Genomic DNA, 15,765 nt, shown 5'->3' with positions numbered 1-15,765 from the left:
ACCAGTCCCAATTGGGGTTGGGGTTGGGTTGTTTGGGGAAGGAGACCAGACAGCGAGGTCATCGGTCTCATCGGATTAGGGAAGGATGGGGAAGGAAGTCGGCCGTGCCCTTTGAGAGGAACCATCCCGGCATTTGCCTGGAGTGATTTATGGAAATCACGGAAAATCTAAATCAGGATGGCCGGACGCGGATTGAACCGTTGTCCTCCCGAATGCGAGTCCAGTGTCTAACCACTGCGCCACCTCGCTCGGTACCATTCCCAATTCAGTTCTAAACTTCCCATCCAGATCCCTCTCTCCTCCAGAGACATCTGTTCTATCAAAAGGCTTAACCTTTAGCCCCACACCTAAATTCAACCACACTGCCCTGGTAAAAGATCTCCTCTCATTCACCCGGAACCTCAACTGGAAATATCACTTCACTACCCAAACACAGCCCCCAAATACTAGACCCAGTGTTGGACCCTGTCTACAACAGTTCCGACCACCTTCTCAAAGGGATCCTCCTCCCCTCCCCCAAAACCATCCCTTGCAAACATTTCAAGAATTCCTCACATCCAGTGTTGGCTCCCAGTCCTTCTTGAAGCACATCCCGACAACCCCCAACATCACCCCAGCTGAATCCCATGCCATTAAGGAGCTGAAAATAGACTGCTCTATTGTCATCCTCCCGGCGGATAAAGGCTCCACAATTGTGGTACTTGACCGTGTGGAGTATGTGGCAGAAGGACTGCGTCAACTCTCCGACACCTCAACCTACAAAGCTGTTACCCAGGATCCCATTCCCTCAATCCCGACTGAGCTGCAGAAAATCCTAAAAATTCAAGGTCCCTCACAAGGCCTCACAACGGCTTCCATAGACCTACTCACTCCACCTGAGCCACGTACCCCTACCTTCTACCTATTACCCAAAATCCACAAAGAGAACCATCTTGGCCGTCCCATTGTAGCAGGCTTCAAAGCCCCAACAGAACGTATCTCAGTTCTGGTAGACCAACACCTCCAACCTATCACCCGCAGACTCCCATCCTACATCAAAGACACAAACCACTTCCTAGAACGCCTCAAATCCATTCCCACTCCTCTCCCACCTGAAACCTTTCTTGTCACCATAGATGCTACATCACTTTACACAAACATCCCACATACCCATGGTCTCTCTGCCCTTGAGCACTACCTGTCCCAACACCCATCCAAAGATCTTCCAAAAACCTCGTTCCTTATCACACTTACCAACTTCACTCTCACCCATAATTACTTCACTTTTGAAGGCCAGACCTACAAACAAATCAGAGGAACGGCCATGGGAACCAGGATGGCTCTGTCCTATGCCAACCTCTTCATGGGCCGCATGGAGGCGGCTTTCCTGAAGACCCAACAGCTGCTTCCACTAGCCTGGTATAGGTTTATAGATGACATCTTTGTGGTCTGGACTCATGGTGAAGAAACACTCCTTAATTTCCTCTATAACCTCAACTCCTTTTTGAATCTGAATTTCACCTGGTCCTTCTCCAAAACCCAAGCCACCTTCCTGGATGTTGACCTTCATCTTGTTGAAGCTCACATCCACACTTCTGTCCATATCAAACCCACAAACAAACAATAGTACCTTCACTTTGATAGCTGCCATCCATTCCACATCAAATGCTCCCTTCTCTACGGCCTAGGTATTCGTGGCAAATGTATCTGCTCCAGTGATGAATCCCTCAACAATTACACCAATAACCTGACCAGTGCTTTCCCCTCCCGCAACTATCCTGCAGACCTTGTCCACAAACAAATCTCCCGAGCAATACATTCCTCCCCGTCCAACAACAAAGTTCCTACCCCCAAACCACACAGAAGCATCCCCCTTGTCACCCAATATTATCCTGGCTTCAAATACATCAACAAATTACTCCGCCAGGGATATGACTTTCTCAAGTCAACCCCTGAAATGAGATCATCCCTTGACAAAATTCTTCCCACACCACCCAGAGTTGCCTTTCGTCGCCCCCCTAACCTCCGTAACATCCTTGTCAGACCCTACAATATTCCCAGACTACCTTCTCTACCCAGCGGTTCCTATCCCTGTAACCGACCCCGCTGCAAAACCTACCCCATGCATCCCCCCACAACCACCTACTCCAGCCCCGCTACTGGTAAAACATACACAATTCAAGGCAGGGCCACATGTGAAACTACACGTCATTTATCAGCTGACATGCCTGCACTGCACAGCCTTTTACATCGGTATGACAACAACTAAACTGGCTGAGCGCATGAACAGACACAGACGAACTGTCGCCTAGAAGATGTCCAATACCCAGTAGCAGAGCATGCGCTCCAGCATAATTCTAGGGACCTAGGAACCTGCTACACCGTATGTGCCATCTGGCTTATCCCACCCAACACCAGTCCCTCTGAACTGTGGAGAAGGGAACTTGCACTCCAACACATCCTTTCATCCCGCCATCCCCCTGGACTGAACCTACGTTAAACAACTTCACTCCCATTTACTCTTCAGTCTTCTCCTCTTTCCCTTTCCTCTTTAGCCATTCACGCATCTTTTCATCCTACATAGTTGTGTTTATCTTCATACTATATACCTCTTTACTTCTGTATGCATCCTCTTTGGTTTGAATCTGGCACAGTACTTACAGTAGAATACCTTTGGCCTCCCTTTGACAACCATGCCTCCATCCTTGCTACCCTCCCTGTTTTTCTTTCCCTGTTGCTTCATAACCTGGGTTGTGAGTAACTGAATCCACTTTCCCTTCTTCCCTTTCTTTCCCCTCTCTCCTCCCTGATGAAGGAACACAGTTCCAAAAGCTAGGAACATAAATTTTTAATCGGCTGTACTTAGCTGAGGTAAGTACTGGCCAGCCCTTCTATCTCTTTGTTAGTATTTGTTTCACATCTTTATATGAGATTTTCCATTAATCATTAAAATGTAAACTCAAGCAGCCTTAAAAAATAAAGTTAAAAAATGAAATTTGTTGTTTTAAGTTCCTCACAAGATTATACACCAACATACTGTAAGTACAGTAACATGTCAACTGCAGTGCTGCAAACAACAACGTTGACAGATATTTAACAATTCTTGTGTTTGTAAATATTGAATAGTAGAGGCACTGAGTTACCAAAAGGCACACAAACAAGGCTGAGAACTTTGCCTTTTCAGGACTAGAGCTATAGAATAGAAGAACACACACACACACACACACACACACACACACACACACACACACACAAAATGAAAGCTAGCAAAGTAGTTACATTTCACCACAGCTTTTCATTACCAGTCCCAGTTTTTAACTGAGAAACAGTTTTTGAAAGGTATATGACATTTGGCTATCTCTGTACAATACTGTTCAGTTATATGTAAGTTCAATTAACTGTGTAACAAAAACCACACAACTCTAAGCAGTTTACCTCTCTCAGTGATTTTAAAGCTTCCAATCTGTGCTGTGGAGGTGGATACAGCAACATACGGTGAAAAACAGATTCCAGAACTGGTCTCATAGAGCCCACACATCCAACTAGTCGCACCAGCTGTGTGCCAATACTGCAAAACATAAAGCCACTGTTATAATCTTAATATTTCAAGTATAACACTTTTGTTATTTGCAAGAGCAAGTACAGTCCAACGTTAATCTTCTTCATTGGAGCACAGTCTACGAAGCTGAAAAACATTGTTGAAAAAAGTAACAAATTATAATTTTTGACTTCTTAGTATTTACATTTTATCTGAAACGATTTGGCCCTTAGCATTTGGTACATAATATGAAGTTCTGATGTTTCACATTTGACTACAATACAAGCAAAAATTAAAAGCAACCAAATATGTGCTGTTTTTACTGCATACAGAGAATATCCATCAGTCTTTTGCTTTTGCAATAAGAACATAGCAGCAAGACCTGCAAGAAGATTGACATCTGGTGCAGGGACTGGCAGTTGAACCTGAAAGTAAATAAATGCACATAAATAGGGAAGAGATCCTCTATCATTCATTTACACTACTGGTGAAAAATCACTGAAAATAACAATATTATGAAAAGGAAAGTTGCTACTCACCATGTAGCGGAGATGCTGAGTCGCGAGTCGCAGATAGGCAAGTCTTTTTGTTGTGTCCATTTATGACACAGCATCTCCGCTACATGGTGAGTAGCAACTTTCCTTTTCATAATATTGCTACTTTCCATCCTGGATTTTCCACTGTTTAATCACTGAAAATAGTAACTACTGCACAGTACCAACGAGTAACCATCCTGTGTGACCTCAAGAGGAATGACAACATGAAACAAAGTGTAGGACAATCAGCAGCCATGATTAAATGGAAGAGTCTTACAGAAATGTCAACTGACCATTTAATTTTGCTTAACACTCTGGGTCCATTATCAGGTTAGATTAGTAGAATGCATTTCATCATCAGATCATGTAGTTGGTGTGATTGTGATACAAGAGAGACACTGTGCATCAAGGAGAAGTTTACTGTTCAAATTCTGAGAGAGTAAATTCCAGAAAGAGCTGGGCAACATATAACTTCCTACAAAATCGTTTAGGCTTTTGTGCTCATTTGTTGACAAACTGTCCTTTGGTTTCTGTCTGTGATTCTTCAGCTGTTATTTATTTGATGATTTTTCTGATGTTTCGCCTACAAAGTTTCATTCTCCATTACTGGTGGTACTGGTCCACTACTAGCAATGGAGATTGAAGCTTTGACAATGCCAGCCTCTTGCACTGGAAAAACATTTTAAAAAAATCATCAAACAAATGTCAGCTGAAGAACCCGAGACAGAAGCCACAAGACAATTTGTCACACAACTTCCTAAATCAGAGAAATCAGAACTCATACAGGCATTTAATGGCAATCATTCCTCACATACGCCATTTGCAAAAGTAATAGGAAGCTGAGATAACACAGTGGAGTCAGAAGTACCCTCTGCCACACACTGTAAGGTGGCTTACAGATGTAGATGTAATGTAGCCTTATCTGTTTTGCAAGAACTGTGGTATACAAAAGACGTATTATTAGACTTACAAGTGAAGTTCATCAACTGATCTAGCAGGCATGTTTTAATATTATCACACAGCATAACACTGACATACTGACTGAACATCTGCATGTATTAACAGCACCTTAGCACATATAGTTTTGCAAGAACTCATTCGAATAAAACAAAACCCACTTAATGTTATAATACTGAAAATTGTCACAGTAGGCCTAACAACTAAGATGTAGTAGGTAACACTGATATCTCAAACCATGGTTTCCCAAACTATGTTTTGTAGAACACCAGAATTCTACAGGAAATGAATAGTCCTCCACAAAAAACTATTAATAGTAGAGTGGTTTTTCCCCCTCAACATCTTTAGGATATTAATGATGTTTTTAAAAATTTATTATGGTTTCTGTCATTAGTTATTATTTAAAATTGAAGCAGTCACTTAACAAAACAAGTTTTCTCATGTTTTAAAATTTTATTAACTTTTAAAATAAACGAAGTGTTTCATCAAAGTACCAGGTTTTTCAAAGTGTTCTGTCAGAGAAAAAGTTTGGGAACCCCTGCCTTAAAAATATAACACATTATGAAATGAATTCAGGGCACGCATCTGACTCACAATGAAACAAAGTCTCATATATGTGCTGTACCTGTTGCTGTAAGTGGGAGATGGAAATACACTGTGTTGTAATAAGTTGTTTCACCTATTCCTGGCAATTAGATGGCAGATGTTTGTGTACAAATGTTCTTTAGGTAGTTAGTGGGTAAAGAGTATACACTGCATATGAATGAATGTAGGTGTGTACAGAGACAACATGAGAAGTGTGAGCACAGCACATCAGCAAGGTTCGATGCTGTCAAGAGTCTCTACCTGCTTTGGAGGTGGCATTTATACTTTGACATTGCAGTTTGGTAGTGATTTGGAAAGCACAAAGCACAGAGGAAGCATCTCTACTGAAAACGTATACACCCAAGAACAGTTGATAGACGCTGTGGAAAAATGTCAATCTCTTGTGTGCTATTCTGAGATCCACTTCAGATATGTTGTTCTGAGTAATAAGAGCTTTGTCACAACACGCTGTAATTACTGAACATGAGAACAACTCCATAAAAGAGAGTTCTCTAACAGAAGAGTTCTCTAAAAGGCAGTTACATTATTTTGCAATTGAGTTGGCATAGTTGTGAGCTCTCTTACAGCTCTCATCCCTCGGCAGTGGAACAAAGTCCCACAGCACAATCAGTGGCACTGCACGGCAGGTTCACTGCAACAAGAATGAACGAGAAGGGGACTGTAAATTGTCAATAAGGTAAAAGTAATCTTGAATGACATAGAGGTGACAGATCAATCGAGAAGTGAGAACTTAGTTACAACCCATAACTATGGACACTATTGAAACAATTCAACAGATCAACGCCTGCACTTGAACAGGAGGGCAGTAGTGGAGAGGCAGATTAGTTGAGTGTCTTACAGAAAGTGCAAGGGGGCACAAGCACACATGGTAAAAATCCCTACGATTAATGGAGTCAAGAGGGGCATGTTTCTTAGGTTATTCAGCTTACACACAGACAGTCTTGAAAAAAATTAAAACAGAACAGGACCAAAATATACGTTACAGTTTCCAAAAAAGTAAAATTAGTTTGTTTTATCAGGAGATAGCTGAAAAACAAGTTAGACGAGCTTCCAATGCACCTACAAGATGTGGAAAATTCTGAATGTGATACGTTTTCTGTGCCTTTCAGGGAGATGTTAAATATCAGAAATTACAGGATTACAGACCAGCATCAATTTTATATATTGTTAACATGGAAAAAGAATAAGTTGCAACATACGTAAAATTTTACGAAAGTATAGGGTCTGCTTTTTTGGACATGTCTGAAGGAACAGACAACACACAGAATGCACAACAGTGATACATATTACATAAATTGAAGATAGAGAAGGGAGAAGAGAAAGGAAACAAGAGGAACTACTGATGTCAGCTGAAAATGGACTTCATGTAGAATCAGTGGTGATGAGTGAAAATGTGTGCCAGACCAGAATTTGAACCCAGGATCTCCTGCTTACTAGACAGTGCTGTTAAACACTGTGCAATCTGGACACAGTGTGTATCGCAGTTGTGCAGACTATCTTGGCACAGCTCCCAGTTGACCCACAGTGTGCAATCTGGACACAGTGGGTATCGCAGTTGTGCAGACTATCTTGGCACAGCTCCCAGTTGACCCACATTTCCACCTAGTGCCACCTATCTACAGTCCCCATCCATGTCCTCCATGTTCGCTGCTCTGAGATTCCTCATGGGAAGTCGAACAATATTATGCATTATCAATGTGAGGAGTTAAAAAGCACCACGGGGATTCCTCAGCTGGGATACAGTATGTAAATTGAAAGTGGAGGGTGGAGAAAGGAAAGGAAAGGGAAGGGAAGGAATTATTGATGTCAGCTGCATCAGGACTTCAAGCGAAATCAGCAGTGATGAGTAAAAATATGTATCTGACTGGGACTTGATCCTGGGATCTCCCATTATGTTAACTACTGCGCCATCCAGACACAACGTTTATTGCAACCACATGGACTATTTCGGCAAGGTTCTCAAGCAACCCGCACTGAGCGCCACCTATCCGCATTCTCCATCATGTCCTACATAGTTACTACTTTGAGATTCCTGCAGGAGGTTGAACATTATTGTGTACCCACACTGAAGATGGTGGATTCATGGCAATTATATGAATGCATGGAGTCTGTTCTTTAGAACAAGAGTCTGGATAGAGTAGTGGCTAACACAACTGCCTAGTAAGCAGGAGAACCAGGTTTGAGTCCTGGTCCGGCACACCTTTTCACACATAGCTACTGATTCCACACATCACCGCTAATTCCGCATAAGGTCCCGATGCAGCTGACACCAATAATTCATTCCTTTTCCTTTAATTTCTTCCCCCTCCACCTTCAATTTAAATAACACAAATGTAAAAGTTGGATACAAAGTCAAAAATATTGAAGCAAGCAGTTTTTTTGTAGATCAGCACCTAGAAGCATGTGCTTCTGAGCTGTTACAGCAGAATACTTCTCTTGTGATTGTAACCATCTACATATACCCTCTAGGAAACTTTCAGCTACAGTGTGTCCAGAAAAGGGCTCCCTGATTTCAAAATTAAATATCTCGAAAACAAAGATCGGCAGAGGAATGCAGTAAACAGTATGTTTATTGTGAAAGCTGTAAGAAGTTTATACAGCAGTTTGAAATAATAGTTACAAAAGCTGCTAACAGATGGCGCTGTACGCTGTAAAGCTCATATCAGCATACATAAGTGAAATAATCGTATGAAAACAATCTTTGCAAACAATCACATCACAATGTTTTCAAAATGTTCACCGTTGGCACTACAGAGGTGGCACAAACGAAGAATGAAATTCGCCATCACATTTCGTAGTGTCTCAACCGAAATGGATTCACATGCCACAGAGATCACCGATTCAAGCTCGTGCAGCATGGCGGGATGCTTTGGCTAGACCATGTCTTTCACTGTGACCCACAAAAAAAAGTCACAGGGAGTCAAATTCGGCGAATATGGGGGCCAATCCATGCCTGCACCAGTAAATTTGGGATATTCCAAAGCAATGACTCGATTCCCGAAGTATTCCTCAAGAAAGCGAAAAACTTGTTCGGTCCGATGTGGTCGGGCTCCATCTTGCATAAACCATTCAGTACCTGGTTGATCCTCTAACGCTTGCTGTGTGGTGACAAATTGTTCCAAAATTGCAATGTAACGTGCACCAGTGACCGTTTCTCGAATGAAAAAAGGGCCAATAATGCCTCTGCTGCATACTGCAGCCCACACAGTAACTTTAGGAGAATACAGGGGTTTCACTTCACACCAATATGGCTTTTGGAACCCCAAAATCGCCAGTTCTGCTTATTCACGTATCTATTCAGGTGGAAGTGTGCTTCATCCGTAAACCAGATGCAGCCAACATCAAATCCTTCACTATCAATCATTGTGAGCATCTGATTAGCAAAGGCAACCCTTTGTTGCACAGCTCGTACGGGTATGGCCTGGTGCGTTTGAATTTTGAATGGAAACATGTGTAGGCTCTTTCTCAGTATTTTCTGCGTGCTGGAACGCTTCAAACCAGTCTCAGATGCAATTCTATGGATGGATGACATTAGATTTCACTGAATAATTCCAGAAACTGTGGCAATATTTTCAGGCATAACTGCGGTTTGCTTGCGGCCAACATGCCCCACTAGATCATCAGTTACGCTGCCTGTTTATTGAAATTTTGCGAAGAGCGTACGAATGGTTTTCGCATCGGGTCGTTTTGAAACATTAAATCGTGCTTGAAAACTTCGCCTTGTTGCCGTAGGACTCTCTTCTAACCTGTGGTACTCTAGCACCCGAAAAACGCATTGTTCGATGGAGTACATGGTTTTAATCTCTTCCTTCGGTACACTAACCGCCTTTCACGTTTCAATAGTGGAACTGATCACTCTGGGCTTCGGATCACTATTTATACTAGGCATTACGTATGGCGATTACAGCGCCATCTGATAGCAGCTTTTGTAACTATTATTCCAAACTGCTGTATAAACTTCTTACAGCTTTCACAATAAACATACCGTTTACTGCATTCCTCTATCGATCTTTGTTTTCGAGATATTTAACTTTGAAATCAGGGAGTCCTTTTCTGGACACCCTGTATCTACGAAAAATCTAGATGCATTATTGAACTACCTGTCAGGCAAGAAGAAACAGCTAGTAGTTTGTGAAGATTTGAATCTAGATTTTATCAAAGATTATGACAGCAAAAATGAACTGTAAGACGGATAACATTCATAGACAGTTCTATAACTGAAAAATTAACTAATATCCAATTGTTAATGGTCTATATGATCATTATGCACAGTTATTGGAAATAAATAATGTAGCACCTTACACTGTTGTGATATGTTCAAACAAAGGAGTGAAGCTTATTAATAAGACCAGGATACAATGTTTTAAGAACATGAGGTCTGTTCAAAAGAAGACTGAACTTCACATCTTTACTGCTCATTGCACTACATTTTAATCACTGTTCCCCTCAAAGTAGTTCTGTCCACTGGCAATGTACTGTTCGCAATGTCCCTTCAGTTTTTGGAAAGCCTCCTGGAAAGTATTCCTTGGGATGCTGCACGGATCTCTTGTCACACTGTCCTGAATCTACCCTATGGTTTTGAAGCAACATCCTTTCAATATGGTTTTAAATTTGGAAACAGGAAAATTTCTGCTGAGTACAGAGAATAGGGTGGAGGGTGCACAACAGAAGTATGATGTTTCGCCAGATGGCTCTGGACAAGGAGCAATGCCTGAGCCAACACATTGTCAAGTACAAATTCCTGCTGGACACTGCCTTTGGAGTCACAAAACACAAACCAATATCATCTTGATTTCTGACTGATTCAATCATGTTTTTTTCAGACAAGGAGACACTTTGCCTACCCACCCTGTACGCTTGACTAAGCAATCGAAATGTCTCTGTAAAAGTTTTGCCAAGTTTGTAGCAAAATTTCACACACAGATCTACATCTACATCTACATTTATACTCTGCACGCCACCCAACGGTGTGTGGCAGAGGGCACTTTACGTGCCACTGTCATTAGCTCCCTTTCCTGCACCAGTCGCGTATGGTTCGCGGGAAGAACGACTGCCAGAAAGCCTCTGTGCACGCTCGAATCTCTCTAATTTTACATTCATGATCTCCTCAGAGTAGGGGGAAGCAATATATTCGATACCTCATCCAGAAACGCACCCTCTCGAAACCTGGACAGCAAGCTACACCGTGATGCAGAGCGCCTCTCTTGCAGAGTTTGCCACTTGAGTTTGCTAAACATCTCTGTAACGCTATCACGCTTACCAAATAACCCTGTGACGGAATGCGCCGCTCTTCTTTGGATCTTCTCTATCTCCTCTGTCAACCCGACCTGGTATGGATCCCACACTGATGAGCAATACTCATGTATAGGTCGAACGAGTGTTTTTTGTAAGCCACCTCCTTTGTTGATGGACTATATTTTCTAAGGACTCTCCCAATGAATCTCAACCCGGCACCCGCCTTACCAACAATTAATTTTATATGATCATTCCACTCCAAATCATTCCACACGCATACTCCCAGATATTTTACAGAAGTAACTGCTACCAGTGTTTGTTCTGCTATCATACAATCATACAATAAAGGATCCTTCTTTCTATGTATTCGCAATACATTACATTTGTCTATGTTAAGGGTCAGTTGCCACTCCCTGCACCAAGTGCCTATCCGCTGCAGATCTTCCTGCACTTCGCTGCAATTTTCTAATGCTGCAACTTCTCTGTATACTACACCATCATCCGTGAAAAGCCGCATGGAACTTCCGACACTATCTAATAGGTCACTTTTATATATTGTGAAAAGCAATGGCCCCATAACACTCCCCTGTGACATGCCAGAGGTTACTTTAACGTCTGTAGACGTCTCTCCATTGAGAACAACATGCTGTATTCTGTTTGCTAAAAACTCTTCAATCCAGCCACACAGCTGGTCTGATATTCGGTAGACTCTTACTTTGTGAGCCTGTATCTAATATTTTCTGGGTCTCATGAACAAATAAAGCGAGTTGGGTCTCACACGATCTCTATTTCCGGAATCCATGTTGATTCCTACAGAGTAGATTCTGGGTTTCCAGAAATGACATGATACGCGAGCAAAAGGTCATCATGCAACATTACCTCTGTTAGACAAAAAATAGTGTAATATTTTAAGGAAAGGCATTAAAAGTCTAAAAATATGCATGTTCTGACAAATAAGTAATGCAGATAAGAAGATTAAGGCTGTATGGAATATTTTGAAATGGGGGTCAGGACAACAACTCACTGCACAAGACACTATCAGAAGTAAACTAATTGACAAGCTGCAAGTATTTTTAAAAGTCACTTTCTAAATGTAGCAGTAAAAATTGGAGTAAATGGTTCAGTTGTAAAATCAAAGGAATATATTCCAAATGTCATTCCACAAAGTTTAAGCAATTAGAAGTAGTGCCAGCATCCTTCAATGAAATTAACTGAATTCTAAAATTTCTAAAAAAGAGAAGCTCTTATGCCCTTTCTGGAATTTCAAACAAAATTCTGAATAGTTTCCAGAATGAAATTTTCACTCTGCAGCAGAGTGCGCACTAACCTGAAACTTTCTGGCAGATTAAAACTGTGTGCCAAACCAAGACTCGAACTCGGGACCTTTACCTTTCGTGGGCAAGTACTCTACTGACTGAGCTACCCAAACACAATTCACGATCCATCCTCACAGCTTCAGTTCTGCCAGTACCTCGTCTCCTATCTTCCAAACTTGGCAGAAGCTCTCCTGAAGAGTTGTTGTAACTTAATATGTAATGTCCTTTGTGATACATGCAAAGCATCACTGGCTCTGGTAATTTTTCTGACAGCTTAAAATATGCAGCTGTTAAATCTCTTTGTAAGAAAAGTGATGAGAAAAACTTAAACAATTATCATATAATTCCCCTACTCACGTCCTTTTCCAAAATATTTGAAAAATGTAGTGAACTCAAGAGTAATCTCACATTTCTAAAGAATTTACTTAGCAGATCACAGTCTGGATTCCAGAAAGGTTGCCTGACTAAGGATGCTATTTACATATTCACTCGTCATACATTACTAGCCTTAAATAATAGAGTATTTTCAGGTGGTATTTTTATGATCCTTCCAAGGCATATGATTGTATAAATCCTGTTCCTCTCTTTAAAAAACTGAAGCTTTATGGAATTGATTGTTTTAAAAACAACTGGTGTGATTCATACTTAACAAACAGAACACCAAAAATTGCACTGGGTGAGTCAAACAATATTGAAAGGTAGAAAGTTTTAGTGATTGGGGAGAAATCACAAAGGGAGACCCACAGGGTTCAATCATGGGTCTACTCCTATTTCTTAAACATGTCAATAACCTTCCACTTAACATTAACAACCAGAATCAGTACTTTCTGCAGACAATGCTAACTACAAGAAAAGTTACTTAAGCGTAAAATCCCTAACACCGAGTATGGCAATGTGGAAGAGGAACGGGTAGGGTGTCAGGAAGGGTAAAGGAAAAGGAGATGCCATGGTGGTATAGAGGGTGAAGGAGGCAGTAAAAGAAAAGAAGAAAGCCTGGCATGAATGGAACAGAGACCGAACACCTGAAAGTAAGAGGAAATACCAGGATAGTAAAAATAAGTGTAAGAAAATGGTAGCAGAAGAAAAGAGGAAAAGCTGGGAGAAATTCACCCGAGAGTTGGAAAAAGATGTTATAAGCGGTAAGAGGATGATACATGGAATTACAAAGAGTATGAGGAAGGAAAAAACATAGCTAGTGCAAGAGGAAAGCAGAGAGCTATTAATGCAACCAGAGGAGATAAGGAAAAGATGGAAAGAGTACTTCAATAAATTACTAAATGTGAAGAATGGCAATGGAAAGGGAATAGAAGTATGGCAGGGGGATAGGGGTCTGGAAGAAGAGGAGGATATAATGACGTTTGGAAGTGGAATTAGCTCTGAGAAAAATGATAACAGCAAAGGCACCTGGGATAGATGAAATTACTGTGGAGATCATAAAGGCAGCTGGACCAGTTGGGCTACAGTGGCTATATAAACTAATAAGATGCATTTGGACCCAAAAATGTTTACCTGAAGAATGGGGAAAGGGAATAATAATCCGAGTTTTCAAGAAGGGTGACAGGAAAGTATGTGACAACTATCAAGGGGTCACACTATATCCCAAGTAGCAAAAATAATGGAGAGGATACTGGAAAGAAGAGTGAGAGAAAAAGTGGAAGGGCAGTTAGAAGAGGAGCAGTATGGCTTTCGTCATGGTAGATCAACAGTGGATCCAATCTTTAGTATGCGACAGTTGATGGATAGCCATTGGGAGTATGGAAAATATCTGGTGATGACATTTCTTAATCTAGTGAAAGCACATGACAGTGTTCCCAGGCCTTTAAAAGAAAGGGAGTTGCAAAGCAAACACTTGAAGTCATCCGCAAAATGTATGAAAAAAGCTCTAGTTGTGTGCAGACGCCAGTTGGAAGAAATGAATGGTTTATGAATGTTGTGGCACTAAGACAAGGAAGTATGATATCACCACTACTATTTATAATGGTGCTGGATGAAATAGTCAAAGAGACAAAAGAAGGGAGATGAAGCTGTTACAGCTTGCGGATGATATTGTGGTGCTGGGAACAAGCAGTAAGGAGGCACAAAACAAATAGACATCATAAATGATAAGGTCGAGAAATATGGAATGAAATTTAGTGTGGAGAAAAGCAAGACCAGGGTGGTAACCAGAGGGGATAGAGAAGGCAAGAGACAAATTCATATTAAGGGATGGGGTATTGAAATAGTGGACAACTTTAAATATTTGGGAAGTGTATTAATGGGAAATGCTTGTTTGGAGACAGAAATTAGCAAAAGAATACAAAAGAGTAGTACATTTTACCATTGTGTGAGGGGCTTGGTGTGGGGAAGGGAAGTGCCAATGAGGTGCAAGCTGGTGCTATATACAAGACTTACTTCACACCCATTCTAATTTATGGCTCAGAGACTTGGACTATGACTAGAAGAGAGGAGAGTAGGATACAATCCAGTGAAATGAAGTTTCTGAGTAGTATGGTAGGGAAGACGAGGAGAGACAAGAGTGAAAAATGAAGATGTTAGGAAGGAAATTGGAGTGGAGAAGTTGACTGAGAAAATTGAAAAGAATAGATTAAAATGGTTTGGGCATGTGAAGAGGATGGGAGAGGGAAGAATACCAAGAAGAATGATGGAGTTCACGATTGAGGCCAAGAGGAAGGCTGAGAACAAGATGGCTTGATACAATACAGATGATTTTAAAGAGGAGAAACCTACTATGGAACCAAATTGTGGAAGAAGAATGGTGGAAAGATCAAGTAAAGTGGCAAAGTACCATTGATACTCCAACACAACCAGATGTTGGTTAGAGGGGAAATGAAGATGATGATGAATGCTAGTGTTATAATAAATCTCATGAGAGAGAAGCAACAGAAGAGATTGTTGTTGATGCTTCTCAAAGAATTATTCAATTGGCCTCTGAAAAAGGACTCTGCCTAAAATTTGATAAAACACACTATATTCAGTTCTGCACAATAAATAGCCACTACCAACAACTGATGCAGCAGATGAACAGCATTCGGTGGCCTGTTCTAAATTTCTGGGGGGTGCATGTTGACAAAACCTTGAACAATAAGAAGCTTATTACTGAAGGCTCAAAGAATTAAATCGGGTTAGCTTTTGATACAATTGAGAGTCTTGAAAAAAATGCATCAACAACAAAACATATTTTGCTTGTGTCTGACAGATAGTAAACCAAGTTTTAAATGTAACTTAAAATCATTTCTCCTGAATACTCCCCATAATCCAAGAATTAATTTTTATTTAAAAACCAGTAGTCTATAAGACGGTAAGGAAAAAAGAGGAGGAGGATGAGGAGGAGGAAAAGAAAGAAGCCAGTTTTTAGGTGTAGTTGCATGAGCATGACTGAAAAATATGTTCATTAATGCTAAAACTAATTGTTGTTGTTGTTGTTATGGTTTTGTTGTGGTCTTCAGTCCAGAGATTGGTTTGATGCAGATCTCCATGCTACTCTATCCTGTGCAAGCTTCTTCATCTCTCAGTACCTACTACAACCTACATCCTTGTCAATCTGCTAACTGTATTCATCTCTTGGTCTCTCTCTATGATTTTTACCCACCACGCTGCC

At 41.0% G+C, this 15,765-nt stretch overlaps 1 protein-coding gene across 1 annotated transcript in view; it reads right to left on the bottom strand.

Moving 5' to 3' along the window:
• Window positions 1-15,765, bottom strand: part of LOC124777374 (brefeldin A-inhibited guanine nucleotide-exchange protein 3) — a 301,163-nt gene that overhangs the window by 219,496 nt on the left and 65,902 nt on the right. Inside the window, exon 7 of the mRNA XM_047252762.1 lies at window positions 3,415-3,547. Within this exon, the coding sequence (XP_047108718.1) occupies window positions 3,415-3,547 (133 nt within the window). The remainder of the gene's footprint in view (window positions 1-3,414; window positions 3,548-15,765) is intronic.

The sequence above is a fragment of the Schistocerca piceifrons genome, chromosome 2 (genome assembly GCF_021461385.2).
Source record: "Schistocerca piceifrons isolate TAMUIC-IGC-003096 chromosome 2, iqSchPice1.1, whole genome shotgun sequence".
NCBI lineage: Eukaryota > Metazoa > Arthropoda > Insecta > Orthoptera > Acrididae > Schistocerca > Schistocerca piceifrons.
The sequence above is the reverse complement of the archived record's forward strand: the minus strand, read 5'-3'. Positions and strand labels throughout refer to the sequence as shown.